The sequence below is a fragment of the Engraulis encrasicolus genome, chromosome 11, assembly GCF_034702125.1.
Source record: "Engraulis encrasicolus isolate BLACKSEA-1 chromosome 11, IST_EnEncr_1.0, whole genome shotgun sequence".
In the NCBI taxonomy this organism is placed as follows: Eukaryota; Metazoa; Chordata; class Actinopteri; order Clupeiformes; family Engraulidae; genus Engraulis; species Engraulis encrasicolus.
The window spans coordinates 13,166,540-13,186,896 of record NC_085867.1 but is presented as its reverse complement, the minus strand read 5'-3'; the positions used below and the strand labels follow the sequence as shown (position 1 = coordinate 13,186,896).

The 20,357-nt window shown below is 43.0% G+C and overlaps 2 protein-coding genes across 3 annotated transcripts in view; both read right to left on the bottom strand.

Moving 5' to 3' along the window:
- Nucleotides 1-20,357, bottom strand: part of setx (senataxin) — a 1,003,984-nt gene that overhangs the window by 260,728 nt on the left and 722,899 nt on the right. The window lies entirely within an intron of this gene.
- fkbp15a (FKBP prolyl isomerase family member 15a) lies at nucleotides 99-19,991 on the bottom strand. Of its 2 annotated transcripts, none has more exons than XM_063211192.1 (26): nucleotides 19,908-19,991; nucleotides 14,765-14,883; nucleotides 14,533-14,629; nucleotides 13,984-14,053; nucleotides 13,629-13,703; nucleotides 13,257-13,355; nucleotides 12,391-12,540; nucleotides 11,776-11,835; nucleotides 11,520-11,663; nucleotides 11,048-11,187; nucleotides 10,896-10,941; nucleotides 10,573-10,692; nucleotides 9,887-9,983; nucleotides 9,661-9,746; nucleotides 9,135-9,201; nucleotides 8,539-8,645; nucleotides 7,523-7,618; nucleotides 7,284-7,378; nucleotides 7,057-7,159; nucleotides 6,636-6,807; nucleotides 5,411-5,547; nucleotides 4,586-4,741; nucleotides 2,503-2,646; nucleotides 2,081-2,194; nucleotides 1,676-1,783; nucleotides 99-1,413 (listed from the first exon to the last, which is right to left on the bottom strand). In XM_063211192.1, the coding sequence occupies exons 1-26, from the start codon at nucleotides 19,949-19,951 to the stop codon at nucleotides 1,042-1,044; spliced, it is 3,018 nt and encodes a 1,005-aa protein (XP_063067262.1). In that variant the 5' UTR covers nucleotides 19,952-19,991; the 3' UTR covers nucleotides 99-1,041. The 2 variants fall into 2 exon arrangements, with proteins under 2 accessions (XP_063067262.1, XP_063067261.1); XM_063211191.1 differs by lacking the exon at nucleotides 19,908-19,991 and adding an exon at nucleotides 18,540-18,698.

The following is a 20,357-nucleotide window of genomic DNA, read 5'->3' as shown; positions in this document are numbered from 1 at the left end:
CTGTAACACCAAAAGCAGATAAAAAAAAAATATTCATCAGGAAATGGAACAATTTGTTGACAATGCATTGTTTCATATTCATTTCTCACAACAAAAAATGAAGACTGATCAACAGCTTTATTAGGTTCAACTTGACAATTACAAAACAATTAATAAAAACAGATTAAAATGATTGCCCTGAGGTTACAATTACTTTATTACCATTATATTAAATAATACGTATTAACACAAATCCAGATGTTGCTGGTGTATTCTTTTCCATTTGACATAAACACAGTTATTACAAGTTGTTATTCTCTTCATGCACCTCTATGTAGCTCCTGTGACCTCTACGTTAGTGGTGACTTACCAGTAGTTGTAACAGATACATGTCGTAAAATAGCCTGATGTTACAGTTCACTGGTCATGTACTGTATGTACTGTATGCATGACAGCCATTACTGATTGAAAGTCGTGACTCTGACCCAGAGTGTATTCCAACTAGGGCTGCACGATTATGGAAAAAATCATAATCACGATTATTTTGGTCAAAATCATAATCACGATTATTAATCATGATTATTGATTTTTGCAGATTTTTCTGAAAATTATAACAAGATGAAATATAACCAAGAATGAATTACATACGGGATGAGCAAAATAAAATAAATTGTAATAATTATGTAAGGGCAATAGCATGAAACGTAAGTGGACAGATTTCTGGCCAGAAACACCAGCCTGTCAGTATGTTCTGGCTTCAAGGATGCTCTCAAAAGTACGTCACTATTGCCACGATTAAATCACGATTAAAATCACGAGTTCGATTTCACTATTTTATCACGATTTTGATTATTTTTCGATTAATTGTGCAGCCCTAATTCCAACTACATGGTTAAGTGATAAACCTGGTTAAGTTGCCTACAGCCAAAGGTAAACCTGCCCATATGTGCCATTTTTAGTTAAGAAAATGATGACTTAAGGCTCTTCTATTAGCTGATTTACCTGTACCTCAAGGTTAACTTAACCTGGTTTACTACTGAGTCAGGTAGAGCAGTGAGCCGTTCACTTGTGTGTTTTGGCTGTGTGAGTGGGGGTCCCTGCTGCCTTGGCCAGAGTGCACAGGAAGAGTTCTTCGGCACTAGAGGATTCCCACGACTCCTCTGTGCCACTACCAGACCTCTCTGTAGTCTCGTAAGTCGACTCTCCTCTTGAATTTGTGACAGCGGAGCGCACTATTGCATTTCCCACCCTTGTGTCCCGACTAGCCACGGCGTCTTTTACTGTGCGCTCATCCTTTTTCCTGTCCTGATTTGAGTGTGGAGTGGGTGTGCCGTTGGTCTCCTTCTTTTTCTCCTCCTCGTCCTCTTCCTCTCGTTCGTCGTCTGCTTCAGCTGGGATGTCGTTGAGGTCGGCTAGGAAGTGGAGGGTGACACTCTGTTGCATTGAGACGTGGCAGTTAGTGCTCGCTCCACCAACACCACACGTTACTACTAATGAGGCTATGCTCACGCAAACTAAAGCTCAAGTAAGAATGTTTAATTTTATGTATAATAGTATGTGCAAGCCCAAAGGACTAACTAGTTACAGTGGCAAACGAACCAAAACATCAATGAACATTTATCAATTATCTACAACTACTAACTGTTCCTTGGATAACCCTTCAGTTTAATGCAGTGCCTTTGCTGTCTGTAGTTACCTTAATGGTGTTGAGAGCAAGCTTCAGGACGGTGCTTCCTGTGTAGGTCTGCTCCGGGTCAAACTCCTCCTTCAGGGAGTGGAACACCCTGTTCATTGCCCACTTCAGCTGTGAAGGGATGCCACAGTATAAGCAGTAGAATCAATTAATCAATCAAATAAAAATGACTTGTATAGCACATCATCATACATAATTGGCTACTGTCTAAGAAGCGGTTTACATATATGTGGATATTTTTGAAAACGCATTGGTTTTGGCCCCTCATTTACACATAAACAGAGTTTTAAAATTTGCATTTTAAACAGATTTTCATCTGCATGTCGTATTAACACTTGAACAGATTTTTTTAAAATCTGCGTACGTGTAACCAGCACCTAATGATAGTGAGATCATTAGCATGGTCACCTGCATGGCAGTTGCTTCATCATTGGATTGTTCGAACAACTTCTGCTCTAACTCAGCCAATCGTATCTCCAGTTGCTGTTTGTCAGCCCTCGCCCTTCTCTGGATTTCAGCAATCTGAGGAAGAATGAAATCAAACTTTCAAAAAGTAGAATTTGCTTTTATTAGGACAGAACAGTGTAGAGACAAGATACAAATGGGAGAGAGAGATGAGGCAGGGTTTGGGACAACACTCTCAAATCGTTTTTTTTGAGGTGTCAACAAAACAATTCGCTTCTATCCAAGACTCAGCAGTACATAGTGTGTGTGTGTGTGTGTGTGTGTGTGTGTGTGTGTGTGTGTGTGTGTGTGTGTGTGTGTGTGTGTGTGTGTGTGTGTGTGTGTGTGTGTGTGTGTGTGTGTGTGTGTGTGTGTGTGTCTCTGACCTGCGCGTGCAGCTGGGAGACAGTCTCCTCAAGCATGTCTCTCTGTTCCACTACCTCCAACAAGGTTCGCTGGTGCACCTCTCTTGCCGAGGACAGAGACTCATCACACCGCCTCTGCCACTCTGCCTCCAGGTTAGCCTGGTCCTGAAACAACACATGCAGGCATACACGCACACACAATTCTTATTCAAATGCAAACTATGCTATGCTAAACATTATACAGCTCCAGGCCTTTTTATTAGAATACCATGAAAAAGTTGATTTATTTCCATAATTCCATCAATAATGTTAAACCGTCATGGATTGTAGATTCATGGCCCAGTTTTTTAACTATTCCAATCATTATTTTTTTTCTTTTTATATACGTTGGCCTTCCAGCTCAAAAAACCCATGAATTGGGGAATTCGCATTATTAGAATATTGTTATAAAATCAAATTTTTCTTCATCAAAATTCGGGTCACATTAAATCAGTTGAAATTTGGTACTTTCTACATAACATGCAATGGTCAATACTTAGTTAGGACATTCTCTGTCTTCATAATGGCCATGATGCGTTTAACATTGAAGTAAATGGCAAAAACAGTGCATGGGAGTTATGGAAGCCCAGAAATCCTTGATGCTTTGTTGTCAGCTGTTCTTGTTTGTTGACCTGGTGCCCCACACTTCACTATTCAATATACCCGAAGATTTCCATGCCACGTTTTGGTGATAACTCACCAGTTTAATTCTAACTCAACAGAAATAAAACCCCATTCATTTTCAATGGGGTTTCATTTCTGGTTATTTAGAATTAAACTGGTGAGTTAGCGCCAAAACGTGGCATGGAAATCTACAGGGTATATTGAAGAGTGAAGTGTGTGGCACCAGGTCAACAAACAAGAACAGCTGACAGCAAAGCATCAAGGATATCTGGGCTTCCATAACTCCCATGCACTGTTTTTGCCATTGACTTCAATGTTAAACGCATCATGGCCATTATGAAGACAGAGAATGTCCTAACCAAGTATTGACCATTGCATGTTATGTAGAAAGTACCAAATTTCAACTGATTTAATGTGACCCGAATTTTGATGAAGAAAATTTTGATTTTATAACAATATTCTAATAATGCGAATTCCCCAATTCATGGTTTTTTTGAGCTGGAAGGCCAACGTATATAAAAAGAAAAAAAATAATGATTGGAATAGTTAAAAAACTGGGCCATGAATCTACAATCCATGACAGTTTAACATTATTGATGGAATTATGGAAATAAATCAACTTTTTCAGGTATTCTAATAAAAAGGCCTGGAGCTGTACAGTTTTGTTGAGACTTCCACAGCCATTTTGAGGTTGTTGTTGTTCTACCGGTTTTGTGCCACAGTACTTGATGTACTACTGCTAGTTGGCTAGTTGTTGAATAGTTTGTTGTAGCTGTTATGTGTTGTGGCTCTGCAGGGGGCTCTTGAGTACTGGACCACTGAGTATCACAACAACAGGTCCTCAGCCTAGCTGTAGTACAACCAAAGAAGGTGGATCTAACAAGAAGCGTCATTTTGTTTCTTTTCCGGTATCCACTTTATGTCGGGTGAACGCCCCTTTAGGAGACCTTCGGTTAGGAGACCTTCGGAGTCCTGAGGTTGAGAATAAATGAAGTCCCCTTAGCGCTGTAGATGGCGGTAGCGCACGTCTTGTGCACACACCTCAAAAAGAGAAGAAGAAGGAGGGGACAACGCCCCCTTAGGAGACCCAACTTGAGCACACGCTTTTGCATTGAGTGGGCGTGTTTTGCGTCATCTTGCTCTTATCCAGTATTTTTGGTACAACTTTCCCAATAGTAGTGCAGCCTGAAGGCTAGTTACGTTGTGATTCAGATTAAAATTACTTAATTAATTCCATCAGTGGGCAATTAAGTTTGCAGTCCCAGTCTCCATCAATCAGCAATAAAAATAGTATAATAAAATAAAAAAAGTTAGAAAAGTTAAAAAAAAAGTTAGAAAAGTTAAAAAGGTCCTCTGTGCTTCTGTACATACAGTAGCTGTGAGATCCTTATTCATCCATCACATTCCACCTTAGTGAAGAGTTGTGATATACACAACATACCTGTTCAGTGCTGTGGTTCTGTGTGGCGCTCCTGGTTCTCCGTAGCTGATCCCTGAGCTGGTCGCTCTCCTGCTGGCCACTCTGGCGCGCCTCCTCCAGCTCCCCCAGGAGACGCTCGCGTTCCTGCTGCCACTTCCTCCTCCTCTCCTGCAGCAACTGGAGGAGCACGCAGGAGGACATGGAAGGAGAGATAGCGAGAATGAGGAGGAGGAGGAGGGGTACAAATACAAGAGGAGGAATATAAGGAGGAGCAGAGAAGAGTGTAGCAGAAGGAGTTGGAAGAGGAGAAGAAGTACAAGAGGAGGACATAGAAGAGGAGGACAAGTAGGAAGAAAGGCGGGGTGAAGAGGTGTAAAAGCACAAGAGAGCACAAAATGAGGAGGAGAAGAAGGAGGAAGAGCAGGATGAGAAGGAGGTGTACAGTACAACAAGGAGGAGGGGTTGGGGAGCAGAAGTAAAAGGATGTGTGAGCGAAGCAGAGCAGGAGGAGGAGGAGGAACAAGAAAGGAGAAAAGGATGAGGAAGAGGCAAGGCAAGGCAATTTTATTTGTATAGCGCAATTAAACACAAATGCAATTCAATGTGCTTTACAAATATAAAAATATGATAAAGCACAAGGCATGGCAAGTGAAATAAAAAACGACATAAAATGGCAGGAAAATGAGTGAGAGGAGAAAGAAGAAGGGACGAAGAAGAAATTACTAGCTGGCTTCAGTCATTTTCCAATTATATCAGGGAAATAAACACATTGTGACCTGTTTGGACAGAGGAGGAGAGAGGTGATATAAGGTATGGTCTCACGCGCACGCACGCACACACACCCACCTGTGCCATGGCCTTCTTGTCTGCTTTGAGATCCTGAAGCTCCTCCTCCAGGTTGTCCACTTGGAGCTGCAGCTCTTTGCATTTCTGCTTCTCTTTGCGCCTCTCAACTTGACTCTGTTCTTTTCCGGCCTTCAATTCTGCAAACCGCAGAAAACAGGCCAATATGATTTTCACGTGCAGGCTTATAGTATAATGTATATCCCATGCGAGATTGTGAAGCTTAAAACAAAAACAAAATTTAACAACAAATTTCTGTATTTATTTTTTTTGGTCTTTGTCTAGGAAACATAAAACATCTACAACCGTTGTACTTGAAGTAAGCTTTACTTTTGTGGGCTGTAGTCCCTTAAAGTGATCCTGTCCCATATTATGAAATTAGCTAATTTTACACTTCCCCTTGATTTAAATAAAAGGGTTTTTACCGTTCTCCCATACTTTCAACCGTTCTCTGGGTATGGCAGTGCAAATTTTACCTCCAAGCTAGCAGTTAACATCCTAACATCCTCTCCAGTCCTAGGAGACCAGCTGGTGGCTAACTGGTCTCATAGGACTCAATGTATAGGAGAACGGTAAAACCCTATTATTTAACTCAAGGGGAGGTGTAAAATAAGCTTATTTCCAAAAATGGGACAGTATCACTTTAAGGTGAGCCATTCCACCTGTGGAACGCTGTAATAGTCACTGAAAAACATTGGGTCTTTAGCAATACATTACTACTTGGTCATAATTTATTTTCACAATATTGAAAAACTAGAAGCACTCAGAGAGCGCAGACCTCCGCCAAGGAAGCTGCTTGATAGAACTCTTGATTATGTTACACCCTGACTTTCTCCCCTCTTTTTGTAGAGTTAGAAACTGGAATGTCGCAATTCAATTTGTGGTCACTAGGGGCGTCTAGACGTATAGGCCAGCAATGTTGAAAAATCTTTAAAAAGGTCCTGGTTCCCGTTCGTGATCCGGATCACCACCAGAATTTAATCACTTCTTCCTTGGGTCATTACTAATAACTCCACAAAGTTTCGTCCAAATCCGTGCATTAGTTTTTGAGTCATCCTGCTGACAAACAAACAGTCAAACAGATAAACCAACGCGACCGAAAACATAGGCGTAGGTAACAAAGAAGGATTTGGAGTGTGCAGACTTCTCACTCCGAAGACAACATTGCCATGAAAGTTAATTTATAACAGGGGTAGTGTCTTACTGAGTTCAGGAACCGTATTAGTACCTTCCACAGCGGTCTCCAGTGCAGAGATCTGGGTTCTCTGGCGATGGGCGTTCTGAAGGGTGGCTGTGAGTTTAGCCTGGAGCTCTGTCGCCCTCTGCTGGAGGGTTGAGGTCTCTTGCTGCACCTCACACAACAAAGATGTGGTGCTCGACAACTCCTCCACCAGTCGTACCTGTGTGTGTGTGTGTGTGTGTGTGTGTGTGTGTGTGAGTGAGTGAGTGAGTGAGTGAGAGTGAATGAGAGAGAGAGAGAGAGAGAGAGAGAGAGAGAGAGAGAGAGAGAGAGAGAGAGAGAGAGAAGGAGAGATGAGCATCAGGAAAATCAATAACAGACAGTGCAGTGAGTCCAAGTACTTGTATATGTGTGCAGTATGTCTGGAGGGGCCTGTCTCTGTATCTTTATTGATTTATACGCAGGTTACCTTGTCTTGTTCAGCCATCAACAGCCGTGTGTGGGTGTTCTGACCACTGGAATGAAAGGAGTTGCTTTTCTGTTCCTGGAGCTGGCTGTTTCTTTCTATGCATCTATGCCACAAATACACACAAAGTCATTTTAAATAACCTTTCAGACATCCAAGATTCAAATTCAATTAACACAGAATGTCAACAAGCAACTGGAATACGTGAGCCAAGAAACAAGAGCACGTGCCTTTGATTCTGTTCTATCAGCTCGCCGATCTTTGAGTTCTGCTCTTCAATTCGATTGCTTTTCTCATGAAGTTCCTGTTTTAGCGTGGTGTTCTCCTGAATAGCAGCGAAAGCATGTGATTGGCAAAAACATACACGTCCACACAGACAGACAGACAGACAGACAGACAGACACACACACACACACCGTCACAACTTGTCTTGTCTTGTCCTCTCTGTCCACAGTAATCTCATACAGACCTGAGTGATTCTCTGGATGCTGTGCATGATCATAGCCGTGTCCATGGACAGGGAAGGGCAACCAAAGAAAGAGCCATGATTCTGAAGCTTCTCCACCTGTGTGTTAGGGGGGAGAAGACCGTAGATTGTTTTTAGAACGATTTTTTTGGGGGTCTTTTTCGACTTTCACAGGACAGTGTGAGAGGTGGACAGGAAGCGAGAGGGGAGAGAGATGGGGAGGGGTCTGCAAAGGACCCGGGCCGGGAATCGAACTCGGGTCAGCAGCATGGTAGACGAGTGCCCTACCGGTTAGCCATAGAAGGGCTGTTTTTAGACTGATTTTACATTGTCAATCAACAATACACCTGCATCTTGTCTGCGAGCAGGTGTCGCTCAACATGCACTATATTGACTGAGATGTACACACAGCAAGAATCAGAAGAAAAACATAAAAATACGTGTAATATAATACAATAAAAAGATACTGGCAGAATGGTTAAAAGGTTCTGGTACTGTAAGCAACTGAAGGGTGAGGATGAGCTTTTGGAAATCATATACTATTACTACCTATAATGGAAAAACAGGTAACTTCAATTTTAGGCATTTTTTTACATTTAACTTTCAATTTATTTTCAATACGAATCAATATTTCCATCATTTACAAAAAAGTCGAAGTGTGGTGGAGGGCACACACATCCACCAAACCACCAGCAGGTGTCAAATCAAAATAGTAGCAGGATTTGCGCCTGAAGAAGATCTATGATCAAAACATTGTCATCCTCAACAAATTAATATTTTGCAAGTCCTTTTTAGTCCAGGGCCCATAGCAGGGGCCACGAGTAACCAGCAGGGCCCCTGGCCTTCTCTGGCCCTCCTTCTAGAACTTTCTGGTGACTAAAATAATAGATGTAAGCAATAATTGGAGGACACAATAAAACTAAACAGATAAGGTTTGAAGTTGAGTTGCAGAATTTAGATTAAAAAAAAAAAGTTTAATATTTTAGATACATGTACAGCATGTATGGAAAAAGTGTCACCTTGGCATTTAGCTGTTCTAGTTTATCGGCTACCTTCCCAACATCCAGCCGCATCTCGGTGCTGAACTGCCTGACGTCACTCATCAGGAAGGAAGTGACATCAGGAGCTGGGTCATGAACACGGATACACATGGAAACAATTAGCCAACACCAAATATGACATGAAAAGGATGAAACGCACATCAATGACCTCCCTTTTAATCCCTTTCAATTTCGAGACGTTTCGGGCCAATACGGCCCCTTCTCAGACACTATATGAGGGTTTAACATAGGGGTGTACTCACTTTTGCATCAGCATAATTTCACAAAAATGGACAAATATGTAAGTTTAATTTGAGTTATACTATTGACTTTATTTTTCTGTCATAAGCTCAACAGATGTTGCATTACACTTACTCTATGATCGTTTTGGAAATAACTTTTGTTCTTATTGGAATATTGTTCAAAATGTTACTTTTCAACAGGGGTGTACTCATTATTGCTGTGCACTGTATATAAAATGTACCATCAAAGGTGTATTTAGTACTAACTAGTCAAGACATACCCAGTACCAACTCCATTATGAAAACGTGAAGTGAGAGCTATGAAAACTTTACCTGGGTAAGGCACAGTGTGAAAACCCATTGGCTGAATATGGGCAGTGGACAGCATGGTATGGTAAGGCTGTTGGGGAAAAAAAGGAAAAAGCAACAACAACTGGTTTCACTTCTGCAGTTAAATCAATGGGACTGATTTTTTTTTTTTTAAGAGAAATTATAAAGGAAAACTGTAAAGCAGAAATGGACAAGTTTTATGATGAGTAGGACCATGTTTCTTCATTGCCACCAGCATAGGCCCATATGATCACGGATCTGACTGAAAGTTCTAGCTGCAGTTGGTTGCTCACTGACTGCCCATATTGTTTGGAAGTAACAGAAGTGTACTCTATTGGCCCACAGTATAATTACTTGATTGATTGATTGATTCAGTAGTTGTTTAAAAAAATCTGGTAATTATTTTTTAAATTACTGCTTAGTCCATCAGCCGCATTGAGTGAGGTGGCAGGCTGCATGTGGCCCCCGGGCCTCCAGTTGCCCATCCCTGCTGTTAAGCGTAATCACCACTCAGACAGTCAACACTCACCACAAAGGATTGCACTGGTGTAGTCTCAACAGGCGGTGGGATGGTCTCCATTTGCCTTGCCAAAATGATCTGGGATGACACTGCAACTGCATGTTAAGTGGACAACGTGCATGAGTAGTTATGAAAAACCAATTACTGTATCTGAATATTCTTCTAGACAATAGTTGTTTGGCAAACTAACGTGTAATGCATTAGCTTGGTTACGGTAATCATCAGTTAATCAGACCTGGATTGAGAGCAGGCGTTTCTGGTGGCGAGGAGGATGGGGAGGCCGGGACAGTGGGAGGGGTCGCATGGTGGGTTTCTTCAACGTCACAAAGATCCTGGTGACATTAAAAGAATATATCTAATACAAAAATGACATCCAATCTGACATGACAACACAACATCAGTCACTGTCCATATTCTTAGCATTGAAAATAGCTTTCCTATGGTAACTTTTTACATTTCATTTAGCAGCGCAACTCACAAAAGAGGACAGAAAAAGCTAGAAATATGTGGAGGAATACATTTTTGTAGCAGAAGTATAAACAACTGTATGAACAGACACATTAGCCACTGATTCATCCTCACATCAGCGCCAACATTATGGACAGACAGTCATTTATATCACTACATTTTACATGAATTAGACGAAGATTTCTCTATTTATGACTGAACCTTTGTTCACAAATGTGTTTTCCTGCAACAAACAAGCACAAAACATTTCATAGACTGCTTGTTAACTAAGAAGCCAACACTTTGGCCAAGACATCCTGTATGAATGAGACGTTTCTCAGACACATTGCCTACCTCTGTCTCACAATGAATTTACACACATATGGGCACAATCAACGTTTTTTCCAACAACAAGCAAACAAAACAAAAAGAAGGCACTGCAAAGTTAACCATGAAGCCAACACTACTACCTACCTCCGTCTCTGAGTCGCTGGGGTCCGGCTGGGCTGGGATGGCCCCGTGCAGGAAGGGGAGAAGGGGCTGGCCCATCTTCGCCATGCGGGTGATCAGTCTGGCCTTGGCAGAGCTCGACCTCTAGGCAAAGTGCAAACCCAACGCCGAACGCAGAGGGTATATGGTATAGGGGAATAAAATAATATAACGTCAAGCAACTGAAGAAGAATATCCTTCTTCAAACTGTGCATCTGTACTGTCACTCTGAAGCAGTGTGGGGTGAGAAGGGTGCTACTGTACAGAACTGGGTGGAGGGGAAATAGTGAGGAGGAGAAATCACTAACCTCCAGCTTCTCATTTGGAGAATTGGATTTAGCTCGCTGCTGGACCCTGCAGATGAAACCAACGGGACATTTTGAGCCTTCATATTCACATCCCTCATCACATCTACAGGTCAGGCTCTACGGGAGGTACAACGTTACAATACTGTACATACTTCTGCGTTTGAGGGCTCTGGTGGATTTGTTTGGGTGGGGATGCTTCAGGGGTCGGTATCTCCACAGGTATAGAGGATGGTGGAGACTCTAAAGTCCCCAGGCTAGGACAGCCCAATGTTCCGTCCTTACCAAAACAAACCTAGGTGACACAAATTGACAATACAAGTTAGTAATTTTACTTTGAGTAATTTTCCCATACAAATATGAAACATACTCACAAAGTAAAATACTGTACTATGCCTTACGCATTTCCTAAAAGTTTTCACATTTGTGAGAGGTGCTACACTGGGCTAACACACCGTACTATTTTATGAATGGACAACCTGCCCATGTTGACCCAGGTTTGAATACAGCCAGGATCATTTCCCAACCCTACCCCAAAATTCTCATACTTCCCATCATCATCTTCATAGTCCTATCAATGAAGGCTAAAAAGACGCTAAAATAAATTTTTACAAAAGTTTGTCTCACCTGGCGAACTTCTACATCCAGAACCAGGGTACTGGACCGAGGAGCGTTGTTCAGAATGCCACTGGGCCCAGTTCTTCTACTCGGAGGGATGATGAGGCGTCGATGGGCCCCTCCTTTCATCCCCAGTAAGCCTTCTTCCCAACCCTTCCGATCACACGAGAGAGACACATAGTATTATATAGCAGAAGCCTGTTGAAGACAAACGCTGTATAAAACAAGATCTGAACTTAGAGTAACTCAAAAAAGTGCAACTCACTTTGCTAGGTCCCAGCATCAAGGGATGCAACTTGTCCTTACTCGCACTGGAGTTGAATGTCTCCAAGAGAGACAGAGATAAAGTTATGTGGGCATTCAGCAGAAGTGGAATTCTTTGAAAAAGGGGGGTGGGGACTAATAGAACTCATACCAAAAACCAGCAGACCAATAATGTCAGACAGCAAGGAAGCTATTAAGTGCATTATAACATTATTGACTCTACAGCTGCCAAGGACCTTTTATAAAATCTGTTATGTAACTAACGTATGACACACAGGCAACAACGGATCAAAAAAAAAAAAAAGAACAATAGGGTATTTTACAGAACACAAAAGTGGACATGGTTGTAACTGGGGACATTAAGAGTAAGTGGCCTGCTGAAGTAGCAAATTAATTTCAGCTCAAATTCCGGTGCTCTCCGGATCCAACAATAGCTATATATAGGAGTTCTACGAGGAGGAAAACAGTTGTATTTATGGAAGGCTAAAGGGGGCAAACTGTCCTAAGATTTTGTGGGTGGTAGGAGCTTGCCCACACAAATATGAATTTGACCCTGTTAGCTTTCCGTAGCAAGGGGAACAGGCGGAACATCAACAGACTGTTCATTGTGTGTTACCTCTCCTGTGGTGTGGTTCTGCAGAAGCCATGCGGTGAAGCTGATCGTCACGGTGTCTCCATCCTCTGCTGCCTTCCCTTCTCCTAACACCAGATCCTGGGTCATCACGGTCTCAAGAGAGGGGTCAGCATTCCACTTTGCCAAACATACCTTGAGAAAGAAAGAGTGGAGATGAAGGAACCAGGCTGAACTTTAAAACTAAGCATGTGAAATAAAAATATAGAAAAGTAGAAATGAACTCTCAAACACGGTTTGATAGAACATTTGACTATGTTCGTTCACCCTATTTTTTCAGTCTTTCTGCCTTGTTTTTGTGGAATTTGTCCAAATTCGCCCTATCCTTCAATGGTGAAGAATCTTTTAAAAATTGCCTGGATCCGGATCGTGATCCAGATCACCACCAAAATGTAATCACTTGTTCCTTTTGTCATTTCCAACATCTCCACATCTTTTTTTAGCTATCCTTCTGACAAACAGACGAATGCGACTGCAAACATAACGTCCTTGGCGGAGGTAAAAGCAGGGGAGCAAATATTCATATTTATGCACAGACATCAAATTCTGATAAGATAAACTGCTAGTACACTTAACGTGTATTGCTCCCCATTTATTATAGAGTGAATTCTTTTTATAAAGATATTTTTAAAGTGGCTTTTATGGCTTTATTCAGGACAGGACAGTGTGAGAGTCCGACAGGAAACGAGTGGGAGAGAGAGAGAGAGGGGAAGGATCGGCAAAGGACCTTGGACCAAAATCGAACCTAGGTCGCCGGCGTAATGGTATGGCGTCTTAGCTCATTGATCCACCGTGGCCCCTACAATGAATTCTGTCTGGATATTGAGCATGTAAACTGTGCTTGAAGTCACCTGTTTGCAGAAGTCGGCACTTATTTCCAGGGAGTCAAACATCAATGACCAATTTTGTCTCTGGTCATCATAGAAGGTGGCATACTTCCCAGGCTGAACCTACAACACATAATAGATTACACACACACACGCACACGCACACGCACACGCACACGCACACGCACACGCACACGCACACGCACACGCACACGCACACGCACACACACACGCACACGCACACGCACACGCACACGCACACACACACACACACACACACACACACGCACACACACGCACACACACACACACACACAGAGACAAGTCAAGACCATATGAAGAGATTTTTCAGGTATACAAAGCATAACATCTGATGACTTGTGTGTGTGTACTCACTGTTAGAGTAAACCCAGGATGGATCTTTGCGCTTGTTATCGGTTTCTGCTGGCTACCATAGATGAGGATCTTGTACTGTAAAATGCACAAGGGTTCATCACCAACAATGGAATGGAACTTTAAAAGTTGTATTCTGGTTTCGTTTGTTAAAAAGAGAGGAATAAAATAAGAAAATAATAATATACATTAAACAGAAGAGCTGGTCTAACAAAAAAGATAACGGTTGTACTCCGTGTTCATGTTCAATGTTTTATATTTAAACCGTTTTATGAAAGGACTGCACTCCACTGGAATGGATAAACTACATCTTTGAAATGAAATGTGTGGAGAAATCGGTTTCCAGCCGTGCCTTCACCTCTTTATTTCCATGGTTACCCAGAACTGCAGCTCCAACTTTCCCCTGCTTAACATGCTGTCCATTCAAACTGTAAACACAACCACAGACAGTTGGGACACAGACACATTTCCTTCAAGTTGGACCTGAAACGTGTTTGCTTTTCATGAATGCAACCATACAGTGATTTGCAACCTGGATTCAGAAGCTACAATCCAGGGGTGAGTTTCTCAAAAGGGAAGTTGTTAGCCTGTTAGCAACTTCGGTAGTTGCCAATGGGAAAATGCATTGAAAGCAACGAAGTAGCTAATGTAGTAAGCAACTTTGGTTTCGAGAAATTCACCCCAGCGCCAGATTTTTTAAAAAAAAATGTAAAACCTTGGATTTCCCTGTGCAAATAGGATAATGAGACAGGTAAAACCAGGTCATTTGAAATGTGGCACTTGATTGTGGCTTCTGAATCCAGGTTGCACATCACTACAAATACAGCATACGCAGTGCATATATTCAATTATGTTGACTTGAAAAAATAAATAACGTTCATGAAAGTCTTGCATAACCATCACTCACAAGCGGAATGCATAGACAGCTGTGACGAACATCACTGATGGTGCAGATGGAGGAGATGGAGGAGATGGGGCCGCCTTCGGGCGAGGAGGAGGAGGACCTTCAAGTTTGTAAACAAATAAACAAGTCATCAGTCAAAAGCGGCAGCTGTGGCGGAAAAACTCAAAATGACTGTCAATACGATCGTCAAAAGGTAATATGGTCCTCATATGACTATGATGGATTGGAGGCAAACCTGTGGTTGGGGCAACAGTCGGGGTGTTCTTCTTTGGTTGCTTGGGGGCCGTGAACTGAAAGGACTCGTTACCCTGACTCTCAGCCTGGTCCAGGCTAAAGAGAGAGGCCAGCTTCGCCCTAATGTACAGGCACACACAACATCAACATGTATGTATGCACAAACATCAACATGTACACACACAACACACAATACACACACACACACACACACTGGATAAAACCTGTAAGACTCGGGGACGCCGTGGCTCACTCATACCAGCCTATACTCAGGGAATGGAGTTTGCGCTCAACAAGAGGTTATTTCCCAATCTGTCCTCTATCCTCTCTCACCTACTTATTTCCTGTCAGATTCTACATGTCCAATCCTATCCAATCCATGTCCTATCCAAATAAAGGCATAAAATCCCCAAAAATTCTGCTACTGCCAGCCTACAGACAAAAGGTAAAACTCACCAAACCAGCTCTGAAGGAGGTGAGAAAATGGCCAGAGGGAGCCGTGTCACGACTACAAGACTGCTTTGAAACCACAGATTGGGACATGTTCAAAACAGCTGCCACCCACAGCAACCACATTGACATTGAGGAGTACACAGACACCGTGACCTCCTACATCACAAAATGCATTGATGATGTTACAGAAATAAAACGCATCACCACCAGAGCCAACCAGAAGCCATGGTTCACAGGAGACGTTCACAGACTGCTGAGGGCCAGAGACAAAGCCTTCAGAGCAGGAGACGTAGCTGGCCTAAAAGCAGCAAGAGCAAACCTGTCCCAGGGCATCAGGAAAGCAAAAAAGGAATACTCGGACAAAATAACAACACACTTCAAAGACAGCAGAGATGCACAGAGCCTGTGGCAGGGCATACAGGCCATCACGGACTATAAGCCCGCACCACGAAGCTGTGACAACAACACCTCTCTGCTAAACGACCTGAACAGTTTCTTTGCCCGTTTTGAAGCACAAAATGACACTCATCCACAGAAAACTCCCCCTCCCCCCCATGATCAACCCCTGTACCTGTCCTCTGCCAGTGTGAAGAGGACACTGGCCACCATCAACCCACGCAAAGCAGCTGGCCCAGACAACATACCTGGCCGAGTGTTGAAGGATTGTGCAGAAGAGCTGAAGGATGTCTTCACAGACATCTTTAACATCTCTCTGGAGCAAGCAGTCATCCCATCACTTTTCAAAGCTGCTACCATCATACCCGTGCCGAAGAAATCATCACCATCATGCTTCAATGACTACCGTCCTGTAGCACTGACGCCCATAATCATGAAGTGCTTCGAACGGCTAGTCCTGTCACACATCAAAGCCACCCTACCCCCCACCCTGGACCCCTACCAGTTCGCATACCGAGCCAAGCGATCCACGGAGGATGCAATCTGCTCTGCCCTCCATCCAGCCCTCACCCACTTGGACAATAAAGACTCATATGTGAGAATGCTGTTCATTGACTTCAGCTCAGCATTCAATACCATAATACCACAACAACTCATCAGAAAACTGGACAAACTAGGTTTCAGCACCTCCCTCTGCAACTGGCTGCTGGACTTCCTGATGCAGAGACCACAAGCAGTACGGGTAGGGAATAACACCTCAAGCACCCTGACCCTGAGCACGGGGGCTCCGCAAGGTTGTGTTCTCAGCCCCCTGCTGTTCACGCTGCTGACACATGACTGCACAACGACCCACAGCACTAACCATCTAGTGAAGTTTGCGGATGATACAACACTGGTGGGCCTCATCACTAAGGGCGATGAGACCCACTACAGAGAAGAAGTAGACCTGCTGGCCAGATGGTGCAAAGACAACAACCTCCTGCTGAATGTCAACAAGACCAAGGAGATTGTTGTCAACTTTCAGAGGGTCCAAAAACAACTGCCACCACTGACCATCGAAGGTGATGCTGTGGAGAGAGTGAGCAGCACCAAGTTCCTTGGAGTGCACATCAGCGACGACCTCTCTTGGACCACCAACACTACATCACTGGCGAAGAAGGCCCATCAGCGTCTCTACTTCTTGCGCAAACTAAAGAAGGCAAGTGCTACACCCTCCATCATGACAACATTCTACAGAGGAACCATAGAGAGCGTCGTGTCCAGCTGCATCACAGTGTGGGGAGGAAGCTGCACGGAGAAAAACAGGAAGACACTCCAGCGTGTTGTGAACACAGCGAAGAAGATCATTGGAGTACCACTCCCCTCCCTGCAGGACATTTACACCGCACGCCTCACCCGAAAAGCACTGATGATCATCAAAGACACAAGCCACCCTGCACACAAACTGTTCAGCCTCCTGCCCTCTGGAAAGAGGTACAGGCGCCTCCGTTCCCGTACCACCAGGCTTGCAAGCAGCACGATGCATCAAGCAATCAAGATACTGAACACTCAACCCACTCTCCCTTCACTGTCAGCCTCTAGCCAGCCAGGCCACTGACAACGCTCCCCCCCCTCATCCCCACCACCATATCTGCGACTGAACATTCCACCTGCACTACTACATCTGTGACTGAACTTTCAACCTGCACTAACTCAAAACATACACATGCACACACACACACACACACACACACACACACACACACACACACACACACACACACACACACACACACACACACACACACACACACAAGCACACTGCACTTTCTGCACTAAACCCAAACATACACACACTGACACACAACTCATACTCACACACATACACACACACACACACACACACACACACACACACATACACAGGTACACACACACAGACGCACACCGCACTTTCTACCTGCACTAAACACACACACACACACACACGCACACACGCACACAAAACACATACAAACACACACACACACATACTGCTGCTGGTGTATTTAATAAAAACCTTTTTTAATTATTTATTTCTTCAAATGCTACTATTACTATGTCAGAACGCTATAAAGGACTTTTAGAAAAAAGAACAACAAAATACCTCCTCTTAATGTATGTTCTCTACAAGTCTTCTGTTGTCCAGTCTTGCACTTTAAATGTCTGTATGAGCAATGTCTACGTCCATACTGTCTATGTCCATGTATGAGTACTGTCTATGTCTATACTGTCTATGTCCTTACCTAGATTAGTCTATGTCTGCATGGGAGAGCAAGAAACGCAATTTCAAATTCTTTGTATGACCAGTGCATGTAAAGAAATTGACAATAAACTTGACTTGACTTGACTTGACTTAAAAACCAGCTTCAAACTTCTATCTTCGCATCACACAAATTTGACAATCAGACAGTCTCTTCTATCAAGGGGTTTTCAGATGGCCAGGCAGAGGAGCCATTCTTTTGAAATCCAGAAAGAGTTTAAGCTCATCCCAGAATAAGACTATCAAAAGTTACTTTAAAAGGAGCACTTAAAAAAACAACACAGCAACACGATTAAGTGTTACGCAAGACTGTGCGATGCATCAGAAGCACATGACAGTTCTCCAGTCTCTGATTCCCCTGTCTGGAGTGGACCCTCACCTGGCAGCATAGCTGAGCTGACTTAACACAAAACAACAAAACAACAAATCTTTGCGCACTTAAGCAAAACAACCGTAGAAAAATACATGTTCATATGACCACTGACCAGGAATACATCACTTGCCGGAAATTCATACAGTGTTGGTCTGTGGGGTTTAAGTTATAGTGACTGCCTAGCAAGCAATCAATCAAACCAATCAATTCACGTTGACCAAACAAACGATCTTGCATTATCATGACTGGAAGAAGATGGTCCCCAATACTGACCCTTGTGCCTCCCTCCAGAGATAGTCAGTGTCCCACACAGCCGACATGGCAGCCAGCTTTCAGCTGCGAAGGCTGACCAAAGTCAAGTCAGAAATGCAGCAAGATGTTGGTCTGTCCAGTTGCCTCTGCGTCCTGTGAGAGTGTGTTTGTGTGTGTTGTTGGTCAGCCTCCAACTACACGCTGGCAATCCTGATCCTACTGTATACAGAGTCTGGGCAGAAACACCTCCCTCCGTCCTTACTAATGTTGCTGTGGGTGAATTGACTTCCCCCATCCAGCAGCGTTAACAGGTAGCATGTGATACTTGTTACAGAATGGCTGAGCTCAGACCCCTATTGTAGCTTCATGAAATCCCTCCTTGTTAAAAAAAAAAAAAAAGTCCGGCCAATCAGCGGTGGTCTTCCTGACTCCATGGAGGACTCATGGATGACATTTACCTGCTCTCAACCCATAAAAACAGCAAAACAGCACAAAGAGTTCTGAACTGTCTGACAATGAGCACTGAATGCACTTAAAAGTTTTAAATAATTGATTGAATAGGCCTAATTGATTTTGAATTGAGGAATGTGTCCTGACTTCTCAACACTGAATTCTGTGTCAACATTTAACATTGTAGCACTTTCCATGATGTGAGCTCTACGTATTAAAACACACTTCTCACAGCCAAAAAAATGTCCCATACACATTAAACTGAATTGTGGCTGTGCTGTGGTGTCGTTCACAAATGGCCACAATATTCCTTAACTATTCTTGGACAAAATAAAGAAATAACATTTTAGCATGACAAAGTTAGTGGTGAATACAGTATAATCTCCCTTAAATGTGTCATGACATGGGCAGGCATATGAGGTGTGCAAATTCAAGATCTGTTTGAAGATGCTGCAGTATGCCTGTACAGGCAAATAAGTTGTCTGGACATGTATTGCCCTATATTTTTCCACATTTAAATTAGTCTGGGAATCATTTCAGATGAAGAACTAGGTTTACAGTTAAACCCTGTGACACTACCATCCACTTCAGCCAGAGCATACAACATGTCTCAGTCCGTGGCCATGTGCAATAATACTGCCTTTCAGCTGGTCGACAAGACAGCCACTCTTTCACTGCTCCAGCCTGTAGCTAAGTAGTTGCAGTTTGTCACTGTCCAAACTAAGTAAAAGTACCATCATTGCAATGTAAGCCATTGCACCTCTTCACTTCAGCAACACATTTAACAGAATAAAAGCTGTTGCACCATGGCAGGCCTACAGCTGCTGGCATAGGCTAATATGATCATGGAAACAAACAAAATCTACTCTCCTCTGTCAATAAAAAATATATAGGTCACAATGAAACCATCACTGTTTAAATTTGTCAATAAGAACTTACCCGCTTTTACGAGACAGAAAGTCCGTTGGATAGTAAGCAAACATGCCTGACTGTCTGAGGCTTTCATGTGTGGAGTTGTGTGAATGTGAGTGGACAAAGGCGCTCCAGTGATCACATTAAAACACACACCTCTTGTCGCCGTGATGTCACATTTCCCCGGAAACCGTACCACAGTGTTTGCAAGTTTATTCATCACCAGTGTGGGTGTCGTGCCAAAAAGCGAGTGCCTGCCAGAACACGAGTGCCCTCATTGAAACCAATGACCAATTTTTCAGATATTTTTTACCCATTTTTGCCGATAAATCCAACACAATTTAAGATGGAAAGCCTATCAATAAAGCATCTACATTCCTTCTGGAAGTATTACAAAGAACTGGTTACAATTTCGGTATTATTTCCATAAAAGAATCTAAGAATTGTCATAACAAATGATACAGTTTCATTCAAATA

What these genes read in the sequence shown, in the direction of transcription:
- fkbp15a (XM_063211191.1), bottom strand. Translation starts at nt 18,586, where the DNA reads ATGTCGGCTGTGTGGGACACTGACTATCTCTGGAGGGAGGCACAAGG. An exon ending in GTGCCGACTTCTGCAAACAG is followed by an intron (nt 12,541 to 13,256) that starts GTGACTTCAAGC and finishes TTCTTTCTCAAG; the next exon opens with GTATGTTTGGCAAAGTGGAA. An exon ending in TAGAACAGCTAAATGCCAAG is followed by an intron (nt 7,619 to 8,538) that starts GTGACACTTTTT and finishes CCTAACACACAG; the next exon opens with GTGGAGAAGCTTCAGAATCA.